Source organism: Pezoporus wallicus, unplaced genomic scaffold, assembly GCF_028554395.1.
Source record: "Pezoporus wallicus isolate ANWC-B61680 ecotype Strahan unplaced genomic scaffold, APGP_CSIRO_Pwel_v1 contig_7068, whole genome shotgun sequence".
Lineage (NCBI taxonomy): Eukaryota > Metazoa > Chordata > Aves > Psittaciformes > Psittacidae > Pezoporus > Pezoporus wallicus.
In genome coordinates, this window is record NW_026635623.1 from 529,525 (window position 1) to 542,994 (window position 13,470).

The following is a 13,470-nucleotide window of genomic DNA, read 5'->3' on the forward strand; positions in this document are numbered from 1 at the left end:
AGAGCAAAAGCGAAGTGTCCAAATATAATGGATACAAGCTGATGTTAGATACCATCATATCAGAAACAAGTGGTTATTAGAAATCCCAGCTCCTAAAAATTAGAGCCCAGAAATTCATTTATGCTGGCTTTGATTCTCATAGGTTGGGTAAGGAAGATCGATCTCACTTTTATGCTGGTATTTATTAGGCTGTATTTTTTCTATCCTTTAGTAGCACAGCACAATTAGCATTTAATAACCATATCCAACCTAAATTTCAAATACTTTATATACTGGCATTATTATCAGTATTAATACTCCCTGTGGTAGTTTTTTTTTCCCCTCAGGTAACAGTATTTTGGGGCTTAATCTGGTCCGGTAAGAAACACAGTTTGCAGTATTTCCAGTCATTGGATATGCTCTTTTCTTCTTTTGGTAAAGCAGACTGTTCTGATTTTTGCATTCTACTTTTAAGAGATTTAAGGGTGATTTGTTTGAGAAAAAGAAAAAAATAATCTGGTACCGGTGGGCATCATGGAAACAACCCATCTAGACCCAGGCTTTTGGAAAAAAAACAAGGGATCGAGATACTGTTATGAAATCAGGCTGCAACTATGCAAAGCTCACCTTTTCTTTATCCTGCAAGCATATGTCGAAGTCCTCAAACTGATGATGCCCACGCTGGATTTGCATGAGAGGACCAGCGTGCTTCCGACATGCCCTGCTTTTATTTTTTCTTCATTAGACCTGGGCAGCTCTCCAGGGACAGGCTCCCGGACACCGCACGGGGGGAACCCACCTCTCCCTGCAGCCACAGCGGCCAAACCCGCACCCCTCAACTCAAGGGCGGGCTGCGGTTGGCACCTCGCGCCCAGGGGGCTGCAGGGACCCAGCACTTCCCACGGGGTGTCATCGGCTGAGGCGGATCCTATCAGAGGAGATGGAGACACCTCAGCGTGCCCCGCTGTTTCCCCTCAGAGATGCGGCGGGTTTGGGGCGAAACAGCTTAGTTTGAGGGGACCACCTCAAGGCGTGGTTGGCGCCGCGGGGCCGCCCCTCAGCCCGGGCGGAGCGGGGAGAGCCGGGGACCCAGCCCGGCCATGTCCCTGTCGCCACCGCCACTCGCGACAGCGACAGGAGGCACGGAGCTGGTAGCCGTCGCAAGCCCGGCCTACGACGTGACGTTTCGGGAGCCTCGGGTCACGTGACAAGGGCAGCCAATGGTGGGGCAGCGGCCCGCTCACGGCGGGCGGGGGGCGGAGGAGGAAGGGGGTGGGGGGAGGGCGGGCCAGAGTCGAGGCCGGGGGGGTGCAGCGGCGCGGGTGCGGCGCGGGTGCGGCGCGGAGTGGGGCCGCGGCGGTTGCGCCTCTCCGGCCGCGTTGCGTGGGGCGGCCATGCCGAATAAAAACAAGAAGGAAAAAGTGAGTCGCTGCGGTCGTGGGTGGGCTTGGGTCCTGCGTGGGGAAGCTGTGGGGCCCAGGCCCCGCGGGGAGGAGGGGCTGGGGCAGAGCGCTGCTGGGGGCAGCAGTGGCGAGCGCAGCCCCGCGCTGAGGCTGGCAGCGGGGCGTTCCCTGCCGCTGGAGGGAACCGGGTGATGGGCCGCCCGGTCCTTGCACTGTTGTATGCCGGACCCCTGACTTCCCCCGGGAGCCGGGCGCTGGGGAGGGGGTAGCTCCCGGTGAGGCCTAGTCTGGGGGATGCCGTGGCCGCCGGGGAAAGGGAAGTCCCGGTGTCGTCTCGCCGGGTCCCTGGGGTCTGCCCGGCAAAGTGGGGGAGCGGAGCCCGCGAAAGGCGGGCGCGGACTTGGGGGCAGCCGGAGAGATGGGGGTCAGTGGAGAGAGGCCGTGGTTTTGGCGTGCGGAGGAGTGCTGGAGGGAGGGGAAGGAAAACGTGCTCCGCCGTGCCTAGGGGGAGGCTGAGCTGGTACGGGGGTCCCCTACCTCGCGTTGGGCCGCATATGTTTCGGGGTGCAGGGGCGTTTTTCATGGCGGTACGGCAGGGCTGAGGGTGGGGGGTGCCCTACAGCTGCTTTCCCGGTCACAGTCCTGGGAAGTTTCACAGCTGCATGGCTATGGCTGCAGCTGAAGTTGTGCTTGGGGAATCACCGTGAGCACTCAAGGAGCACCACTCGAAATCTTTTCACCTCCTTTGCCTGACAGTGGGAGAGGATCTAGCTTTGGCCCTGCATTGCCTCCGTTTTCCCCGGTACTCCCGGGAGTGACTTTTCTGGCAGTCACGAAAGGATCTTGCACAAGTAATGGTTGCAGAAAACTTCAAAATCCAACAGCAAGTTAACTGTACTGCATTTAATATGACAGACAATTAGCCATATGAGTGGAAGTCAGAAACAGTGAAGTATTACGGTCTGCCTCATCCAGCTGATCTCCCTCTACACCTTCTGTTTTCAGTTGACTTCTGCTTGTCTTTTAGTTTTTCAGCATTTTAAAATTAGATGTAGGGAGCTTGGGTGTTACAGTTTATGGGGGTTGGTTTGTTTTAACTTTTTCCTCAATATTCTTGCCACAGTTGATAGTAAAAACATTTATACTTTACTTTCTGAGGATAACGAATCTCAAAAATATGCTTTGGGTAAAGGGTGCAAGTTAAATATAATGCTGGGAGGGAGAAATTTGAGTTATGGCCCTGATTCTATACTAGACTCTCTAGCCCCTAGAACAGACAAATAATGAAATGTAAAACTGGCACTGATGCTAGTTTCAAAGCTAAACTAAATATAAATATTCCTGAAGTTAAAAAACAAAGACAGTAAGGGTAAGTTCTTAGGCATGGTTCAAATTACTTGCATTGAATTTGTCCGTGCCTACTTACCTGTGTGAAAGCTTTTCTTTATATACTTTATGGATGAATTTTGAGGCATAAATAAAATTCTAAAACCTTCCTGCAGATGAAAAATCTTTAAAGCAGCTTTGTAGAGATAGATAGTTCACTATTTAGATCTTCCAATAAAATTGTATAATTTTTGTCCTATCAACTTTGGTACTTTTAGAGGGTGTCTAAAGAAAACCTAATTTCTTGGCTTGAAAAATCTGTCTAGATCTCTTTTTCAAAATAACTGCGACTGAAAACTTTTTTTTTTTTTTTTAAAGGAACCTGCAAAATCAGTCAAGAGTGGAAAAAGTGGCAAAGAGGGACAAGATAACCAGGAGCATGAGGTAAGTATTACTAAAATATGTAAGTTTTTTCCAGGTAAATTTGTCATTACTTCTGAAGAATGTTCTGAATTTTTCTAGGTGGTTGTAATTTTGACATGACAAGTGGTTTTTAATGGAAAGTGATTGTTGGAACTACTGCTCTGGCATTTGACAAAAATTAGGAGAACATGCTCTTGAGGAAGGTAATTTTATTTAGAGTAAATGCTTGCTCGCTGCAGCCTTAAGTATTCATGTTTTCTTTTTGGTTAAGCCATACATCCATTTTACTTTTCTAGTCTTATTGTGAGGTTTGAGGCTTGTCTACTAGTTGCTTATTCCAGTTTTTAGCATCCTCTGTAATTCCCAGTGCCCTCTTCTCTCAAACTGTCAAGGTTGGCATGTCAGCTAAGTGTCAGTAGCCTGTTTTATTGTTAGGATACCTTAGGCTTAATCAAAGGCTGCCAGTTGTTTTGTTGATTGATTTGTTTTTATCGGTATACAGTGGAGTTTGTTTGGAGTTTGGTTCTTGATGCTAATTATTTTTATCTTTTTTTTCCTCTTCCTTCTGCATTGCTCTCTGTTTTGTTCACCAGCAAGGTGTAATACTTGAAAGAGGTCTATTAAATCATTATTCACTTCTTTTCCCACATTAATCCAGAAACTTGGAATTAATAGATCTGCTTAATTTGGAAATCCACTGTTCAGAGGGATTCTGAAATTTCATTTAAAATGTTCACACCAGACCAAATGCAAAATGCTAAACTTAAAAGCTTATGTATTTCAGCCTCTAAGCTACATGTCTTGATACTAAAAAACAGTGTTTGAGAACAAAAATACACGTTCAGCTTTACCATTTTCTCCTTCCTGAAATGAGTGTTGAGGGTAGGTGGGTGGGAATATTTAGTATGCTTTTTCTGATGCACTTCAATGAGTTCTCATTTGTTTGCTTTGCAGAAAGATGCATACTAGCATCTTAAAGTAAGATCATTAAAACTTGTAAACTCCTTGTAAAAGTATTTCAGCAAATTCAGGTAAGAGTTGATTGAGTTTTGGTGGAGGAATCTTAGCTACTAGGAAAGCTCATAGAATAAAATAAGAAATCTGTTGGTGTAGATGTTTATAGAGGTGTAAATAGATGTACTTTATTGTGATACATTCTGTCTTTACAGTATATTGCTGTGATGTTAAAGTATTGGGTTTTGGCTAAAAGTTTAGCTTCTGTGCAACTGTAAGACTTGTCATTTTCAGTAGCTTTGCTGTAAGTTGGTTGACTGCTTATTTACTCAAGTTTCTGAATAACAGGCTGCTGAGACCAAAATTTATTTTCTTATTCCTTGTTGGTACTTCAGGGTAGATTGTAAAGCTCCCATGGTTGATTAGTTGAGAGCTTTAAATGTTAACTAAAACATATATGCAGTTTTGTTTGTAATTTCTGTGTTTGCAGATTTGATGTCTTTTTCTTTTCTTTCTTTTTTTTCTTAATTTTTTTTTTTAAATGTAAGAGACTTGAATTTCAATAGGAGAAACTTAAACAGGGGAAGTTTAGGTTAGATATAAGGAAGAAGTTCTTTACTGTGAGGGTGATGAGGCACTGGAATGGGTTGCCCAAGGAAGTTGTTAATGCTCCATCCCTGGTGGTGTTCAAGGCCAGGGTAGACAGAGCCTTAGGCAACATGGTTTAGTGCAAGGTGTCCCAGTCCATGGTAGAGGTGTTGGACTAGATGATCTTAAGGTCCTTTCCAGCCCAAACTGTTCTATGTTTCTATAATATGTTTTAGTGTACATGCATTTTTCTTTTTCAGTTGTCCTTCCTGATAGAACTCCCAGTGAAAACTACAGTTTACTTATCTATGATGCTTAATCATATGTGAGTAGGAGCAGAATGGGAAAGGGACTGGGAGTTCGGTGTTGGAACCGATCTTTGTTGGCAACATGGTGGTGGGATTGAGGCGCCCTCAGCAAGTTTGCTGATGACACTAAGCTATGGGGTTCAGTTGATACACTGGAAGGAAGGGATGCCATCAAGAGGGACCTTGACAGGCTTGACAGGTGGGCCAATGTCAACCTCATGAAGTTCAGTGTAGCGAAGTGCAAGTTTCTACACCTGGGTCAGGGTATTCCGAGTCACAGCTATAGGCTGGGCAGAGTAGTGATTCAGAGCAGCCCAGTGCAGAAGGACTTGGGGGTGTTGGTCAATGAGAAAATGAACATGAGCTGGCAACGTGCGCTCTCAGCCCAGAAAGCCAGCTGTATCCTGGGCTGCATCAAAAGGAGCATGACCAGCAGGTCAAAGGAGGTGATCCTGCCCCTCTACTCTGCTCTCACGAGACCCCACTTGTAGTACTGTGTGCAGTTCTAGTGTCCTCAGCATAAGAAGGACATAGAGCTGTCGGAGCAAGTCCAGAGGAAGGCCACGAGGATGGTAAGGGGACTGGAGCATCTCCCGTACGAAGACGGGCTGAGAAAGTTGAGGCTGTTCAGCCTGGAGAAGGCTGTGTGGAGACCTCATAGCAGCCTTCCAGTATCTGAAGAGGGCCTACAAGGATGCTGGAGAAGGGACTCTTCATCAGGGACTGTAGCATCAAAACAAGGGATGATGGGTTTAAACTTAAACAGGGAAGGTTTAGATTAGTTATAAGAAAGTTCTTTACTGTGAAGGTGGTGAGGCACTAGAACAGGTTGCTCAAAGAAGTGTAAATGCTCCATCCCTGGCAAGTGTTCAAGGCCAGGTTGGACAGAGCCTTGGGTGACATGGTCTGGGGTGAAATGTTCCTGCGCATAGCAGGGGGGTTGGAACTAGATGATCTTAAGATCCTTTTTAACCCTAGCCATTCTATGAATGTGACTGGCACATATAGTATGATTGCCATTCCCAGTGGGCATTATTTAGTCTTCATACAATTTATAACACCTCAGTGCTTGACTCATTAACTTAATTAATAGAGTAATTGCACACAAATATTAATGTAGACTTTACATGGTAATGTGGCTGGCTGTAATCATGACGTATGTTAGCTGGTGCTTATTTGAGCAGAAAGGAGGGTATTTTTTAAGATAGTGAAGACTAGTAAATATGGAAATATGATGGACCACGTTATTAATATGTTTTTAGGCCTTTAAGTGTGTTTAATGGAAGATTGTAAAGACTGGAAACTGTCTACTGTTCAGAGAATAGGAACAACATAAGCAGCAGCAGCCCACAAATAATTTATTTATAGACACTTCTATAGCACTTAACTGAATTAATGATGCTAGAATGACTTCTATGGATAAAAAAGTAATATTTACAAAAATGAACAAGTGTGTGTTTCTGTCTTGCGGTCAGGGGAAAAAAGATGTTAGTTGACTGAAGCTGTACAACAGCTTTGGAAAGAGATTGAAATGATTCCCAGTATGCTAGGTCATGGATGCCTATGCTGGAAGTTGGTGAAAATGACTTGTCACAGTTTGAAAACTACAGTAGAAGCCCATAAGCATGTACAGAGGTACTAAACTGTAGCTGAAGTATGCACCTACTGAAGTAAATGCCTCTTCATTTAAATCTCAAGGAATGCTATTGAAGTTGTTTGAAAGCAAGGTCTGTCTTGCCTATTTTCCTGTCTCTAGTATTCCCACCAAGCAGATGTTTACAGGAAAGAATGCACATGATTCTTAGAATCATAGAATAGTCAGGGTTGGAAAGGACCTTAAGATCATCACGTTCCAACCCCCTTGCCATGGCCAGGGACACCTCACACTAAACCATATCGCCCAAGGCCTCATCCAACCTGGTCTTGAACACTGCCAGGGATGGAGCATTCACAACCTCCCTGGGCAACCCATTCCAGTGCCTCACCACCCTAACAGGAAAGAATTTCCTCCTTATATCCAATCTAAACTTCCCCTGTTTAAGTTTTAACTCGTTACCCTTGTCCTGTCACTACAGTCCCCATGTCTTGGTTACTTGATGTAATACCAAAAGAGCCATGCTACATATGAAGCAACGTGGACCTCTCATATTTGCTGTGTGGTCAATAGCTGATACTTTAGAGATTCAGAAACAGTAGATATAAGGTCTTCTATCCTGGTATGTTTTTCTCCAAGCCAGTGTATGGTTTAGAAGGTTGCTTAGCTGAGGTGTTGGGTAAAATTTCTTTCCTGTTGTTAATGATTTAATTTAAGTTTTTTATAGTGGCATCTTTAGATGGTTCTTATTTATTTTTTTTTCCCTAAGCCCTGCTTAATCTCCCCTGGGTGGAAGGAATTCCATTACTTTGTCTGTTTCTTCCTCTGTACCCTAATGCAATTATTCTAGTTTCCAGCTGCGCATACTGTTCACTTTTATAACACTTAAATGGAAGCTTAATCATATTTGCTTTTTTTAACTTCAGTTGTAACCTGTTAGTAAACATAAATCAGATTATATAGTTGCCAGAGCAGTTGAATCTCTCTAACATCTTACTTCAGTAGTTAGTCCAGGATATTAAGTGTCTTCAGGTTGTGAACAAAGATCTATCCTGTTGCATATTGGTTTGTTGTTGGTTGTTTGTTTTTTTCTTTTTCCCTGTGGGGGAGTAGTGTCTCTATTCTGGTAAAATACTTGGGGGGGAGGCTGTTTACCAGTGCCTCAAACCTATACTCAATTGAAAAAAAAAACCCAACCCAAATAACACTAAAAAATGCCTGGGTGTGGGGATTGGCTATGCCAACACTTAATACCTTGTGGACATACATGTTTCGTGTGACCTAACCAGCCTTTGAAGAAGGTACTTGCCTCGGGAATAAGCATCATTGTAGGATTTTGTTTTGTCATAGGGGTGTGGAGGTCTCCTTTTGAATTAAGGGAATAATAACTTATGGTCAGTCTTATTTCTTTACAAAGAGGTGGCTTGGTAGTAGCTAATGATTGTTGCAAGACATTGCCTTGTTCTCTCTCTAGAAAAAACTAACACTTCTAAAAATTCAAATACTAAATTTTAACAGTTGAATACAGCCACAGGGGAAGGAAGCTAAAATTTTAACCCTGTATACTCTTACTTCTGTCTGTTTTGCCTGTGGGAAGGTATGTGCTAAAACTTGCACTTTTTGCCAGTTGCTGAAATAGTCTAGAAGCATCATGTACATTTAACTGTCGAGGTTGACCTGGGGGATGAAAGGGTCAGAAGTAACTGGTAACCTTTCATGCAAGGCAGTAGTAGGTGACTAGGAGTGATAGCATCTTCTACATCAAGCTGGACTGGCTTAAGAAGGCATGAAACTTTTAAAATTTTACTCATCTTGATTCTGGGTACCGAGTATTCTGTAGAAGGGAAAGACAACTTTTAAGAAAGTATTGGCTTGGTGACTTCTGACAAACAAGAACAGAATTCATAACTCCTCAAGTTCAGCTATGCAGAAGAACAAATAGAAGACTAATGTGGTTTGAGGCACGTGTGCATGTTTGTGTGTGTTGTCATGTTGTGTCCATGTGCTGCCCAGGTTGGTTCTTTCTACTTCAAAGGTGTTTGTTTTAATACAGACAAATTAAAATATAATAAAATACAAACTACATTGGCCAGTTTTCATGCTGTGCAAGAAATGGTTTGCTTTATTGGCAGCAAGTGTGGCTGATGTTGGACTATAATCACTGTTGAAACAAATTTAAAAAAAAAATGAAAAAAGCTTTGTAAGTACTCATCCATGCTCTGTCCTATGACTGTGTTGCAGCCATCACTTTTCAGTAGGTTTATTAAACACTGGTAATAGCTTCCAGTGCAGCGGTTTCATCAGGCATTGTTTTTGGAGGTTTTTCTTCCCTGCTTTGTAAAGTTATTTTCATTTGAAAGTTGATTTGTTAAGCTGTTCAGCATTGTGGTAATACTTTTTCAGCAATAATAACAATATTATAGAAATATTTCTTTAATGGGCCAACAGGAAAAGTAAGGATTTTCTGAAAGAACTTTGAGAGTTCTGACAGAACTTTGAGAGGTGGCTGCCCAGTTTTTTTTTTTATCACCTTTCTTGTGTTAGCCAGCACACAGGGGGGAAGTACCATGAGTATTCTCGTTACTTTTGTTACTGATTCCTGACTACGTGCACACATGTAATTGCCACTTTCCTTAAAAATGATGAATATGAAAAGGATGGGGACTAGAAGTGGCATTGATGGTTTTGTGTGGGTTTCTTAGCAGAGATCGTATGTAGAAGTAGCCTTATGTTTTTCTACTTCAGAATTTTTAAAGTTATACATGAAAGTCTTAGCACAACTAAGTACTTATTAGGCAACTCATTAGAGACAACAGCAGAGGAGCTTGAAGTTTGGGAGTCAGGGAGGGAGAACACTTTTCTAAAAGTTCTGGCATTGTTTTTCCCCTTTCCTGTTCAAATGTGTTGGGACTGGGACTGCTCCTAAATAATTCTTGCTACAGAAGATTCTTTCCATCAGCTGACATAATCCTGTTTTAATTGTTTAGTATGCTAATTTATACCTGCATGTGATTCAGTGTATAATATTTATTGTCACTTGTAAAACGCAGCTGTCATGTAAGCTCTTTCCAACTTCCGTTAGATGGGCAATCTCTGCCACTCAGTGGCACAGTATTTGTGGATAAACAAAGTTCAGTGTCTTTGAGGTATAAGATTCTTCTATATTTGTAAAAAGACATCTGCTTCTATGAAGAACAACAAGGATATATTTAGCATAGATTGGATTTATCTCTCTTAATGCCTGACACTAAGAATTTATTTATAATATAACATAAAGCAGTGTTTTAAGGGGGTTGGTAGTACTCCCTACCATACTGTAAGTTTGATGCTGTTTATATAGTCATCATGATCAGGAATGGCTGATAGCCTGTAATAAAACATCCTCAAATCCGCAAGTTTTCAGTGGACTGAATCAATAAGCTATGTTTGTGGTGCCTAACAAACCAACCTGTATCCTAGTTGTTTCTTCAGTATGTATTCAATCAGGTCTTATTAGGTCGCCCTGCCTTAGCACGGGGGTTGGACTAGATGATTTCCAGAGGTCCCTTCCAACCCTAATGATTGTGATATATAGGAGCTGGACGGGCAGACAGTATAGAATCATAGAATCATAGAATGGTTAGGGTTGGAAAGGACCTTTAGATCATCTAGTTCCAACCCCCCTGCCATGGGCAGGGACACCTCATGCTAAATCATATTGCCCAAGACCTCGTCCAACCTGGCCTTCAACACTGCCAGAGATGGAGCATTCACAACCTCCCTGGGCAACCTATTCCAGTGCCCCACCACCCTAACAGGAAAGAATTTCCTCCTTATATCCAATCTAAACTTCCCCTGTTTAAGTGTTAACCTGTTACCCCTTGTTGTATCACTACAGTCCCTAAGGAAGAGTCCCTCCCCAGCATCCCTACAGGCCCCCTTCAGATACTGGAAGGCTGCTACGGGGTCTCCACGCAGCCTTCTCCAGGCTGAACAGCCCCAACTTTCTCAGCCCGTCTTCATACGGGAGGTGCTCCAGTCCCCTGATCATCCTCGTGGCCCTCCTCTGGACTTGTTCCAACAGTTCCATGTCCTTTTTATGTTGAGGACACCAGAACTGTACACAATACTCCAGGTGAAGTCTCACAAGAGCAGAGTAGAGGGGCAGGGTCACCTCCTTTGACCTGCTAGTCACGCTCCTTTTGCTGCAGCCCAGGATACAGTTGGCCTTCTGGGCTGCAAGCACACACCGAAGTCAGCTCATGTTCATTTTCTCATCAAGCAACACCCCCAAGTCCTTCTCCACAGGGCTGCTCTGAATCTCTTCTCTGCCCAACCTGTAGCTGTGCCTGGGATTGCTCTGACCCAGGTGTAGGACCTTGGACTTGTCATGGCTAAACTTCATGAGGTTGGCATCAGCCCACCTCACAAGTGTGTCAAGGTCCCTCTGGATGGCATTCCTTCCCTCCAGCGTTATCAACCAAACCACACAGCTTGGTGTCATTGGCAAACTTTCTGAGGGCGCAACCAATCCCACTGTCCATGTCAGCGATGAAGATGTTAAACAAGGCAGGTCCCAACACTGATCCCTGAGGGACACCACTCATTACTGGTCTCCAGCCTGACATTGAGCCATTGACCACAACTCTTTGTGTGCGGCCATCCAGCCAGTTCTTTATCCATTGAGTGGTCCATCCATCAAATTGATGTCTCTCCAATTTAGAGACAAGGATGTCATGGGGGACAGTGTCAAATGCTTTACACAAGTCCAGGTAGATGACATCAACTGCTCTACCCCTGTCCATCAGTTCTGTAGCCCCATCATAGAAGGCCACCAAGTTGGTCAGGCAGGATTTCCCCTTAGTGAAGCCATGCTGGCTGTCACCAAGCACCTTGTTGTTTTTCATGTGCCTTAGCATGCCTTCCAGGAGAATGTGCTCCAAGATTTTGCCAGGCACAGAGGTGAGACTGAGTGGTGTGTAATTCCCCAGGTCATCCATTTTCCCCTTCTTGAAAATGGGGGTTATATTTCCCTTTTTCCAGTCATCGGGAACTTCACCTGACTGCCATGATTTTTCAAATATGATGGCCAGCGGCTTAGCAACTTCATTTGCCAGCTCCTTCAGGACCCATGGATGGATCTCATCAGGACCCATGGACTTGTGCACATTCAGATTTTTAAGATGGTCTCGAACCAGTTCCTCCCCTACAGTGGGCCCAAGGTCTTCATTCTCACAGTCCCTGCATCTGCCTTCCAAGACTTGGGTGGTTTGGTCAGAGCCTTTGCCAGTAAAGACCGAGGCAAAGAAGTCATTCAGAACCTCAGCCTTCTCCAAATCCTGTGTAGCCAGTTCTCCCAAGAGCTTCCTGAGGGGGCCTACGTTCTCCCTAGTCTGTTTTTTATTTGCTATGTACCTGTAGAATCCCTTCCTGTTATCTTTCATTTCCCTAGCCAGGTTTAATTCTAACTGGGCCTTAGCTTTCCTAACCTGGTCCCTAGCTTCCCAGACAACATCCCTGTACTCTTCCCAGGCTGCCTGTCCTTGCTTCCACTTACTATAAGCCTCTTTTTTCAATTGAATTTTCCTCAGGAGCTCCTTATCCATCCAAGGAGGTCTCCTGGCCCTCCTGCTGCACTTCCTTCTAGTTGGAATGCAACACTCCTGAGCTTGTAGCAGGTGATCCTTGAATATCAACCAACAGTCTTGGGCCCCCCTGCCCTCTAGGGCTGTACCCATGGAACCTTACTAAGCAGGTTCCTAAAGAGTCAAAGTCTGCTCATTTGAAGTCCAGGGCAGTGGGCTTGCTGCACGCTCTTCTCACTGTCCTGAGGATCTCAAATTCGACCATCTCGTGATCGCTGCATCCAAGGCTGCCCTGGAGCGTCACATTTCCAAGGAGCCCTTCCCTGTTGGTGAGCACGAGGTCAAGCATGGCACCTCTAATTACACTATAGCCACTGTCTTGAGTCAGTCCCATGCAATAGATAAAATTGATTTGAAAGTCACTGTTCCTTCATTTGGAAGAAGAGAGATACTCATAATGAAATAAATTTGAAACTTGAGCATCTTAGTTCTCTGAAGTTTGAATCGCAGAAGGGCTGTAAATGGGCAGTGCTAGACCTTCTGTTTTATGAAACTTTCTAGTGCTTTTGGCTTGGGATTTTACCCCTAACGTTAGTGAAACAGGACTTTAAACCAAAACTGCACAGAAAATCAGGATGGATTTTCTCTTCTATTGGACCTGTAAATAAAGTGTGTGAGACCTCAGGATGGTTTCTTTGGGTTTTGTTTTTCTCTAAATTGGTGTGCCAGCTTCTTTAAAAAAGAAATAGTTTGAAAGCTAATTTTTGTTCATGGCTTGCATTTCTGTTTTTCTTTCCTAGAGATCTTTTGAATGGGTTGATATAACCATTAAAAAATACTTCAGTGTAGCAAGTGAATACACTCGTAATGCTAAATGAGGTGCTGTTTGCTGACTAGAAGGATGTACTTTGTGTTATGTTTAAAGCAGCTGTGCAATTTGTTTTTAACTTTTGTAATTTTCTATTTTTAATGACATCTTGCGGTTTTGTTTTGGCAATTGGAATTTCCTTCTGCATCCAAAGCAAATATACATTAATACTGAATAGTGAAAGAGGTTACTTTAACAATGCCTGTTATGTAACTTTAATATTATGCTTTTAAAACTAATGGAATTGATGAAGTGTACCAAACACTCCTGTAAACAAGTATTTCTTTACCTAAAAGGAGATGCTTCTGAAAACAGGATCCTATGCCCTTCTAGCTATTACAGAAGGCTGACAACTACTTCTGTAACATGATGTGTGAGGACTTCATTTGTGGTTTGTTTCAGTACTTGCTATCCTCTACTTGCTAATCATGCTTTTAAACTCGCTGAATCCTTCCTGAATGGA

The 13,470-nt window shown here is 43.6% G+C and overlaps 1 protein-coding gene across 3 annotated transcripts in view; it reads left to right on the forward strand.

Moving 5' to 3' along the window:
• Positions 1 to 1,308: 1,308 nt before the first annotated feature.
• PPP2R5C (protein phosphatase 2 regulatory subunit B'gamma) overlaps positions 1,309 to 13,470 on the forward strand; it is an 84,434-nt gene continuing 72,272 nt past the window's right edge. For all 3 annotated transcript variants that reach the window (XM_057397074.1, XM_057397075.1, XM_057397076.1), the window contains exons 1-2: positions 1,309 to 1,400; positions 3,087 to 3,152. In XM_057397074.1, the coding sequence (XP_057253057.1) occupies positions 1,374 to 1,400; positions 3,087 to 3,152 (93 nt within the window). In that variant the 5' untranslated portion in view covers positions 1,309 to 1,373. The remainder of the gene's footprint in view (positions 1,401 to 3,086; positions 3,153 to 13,470) is intronic.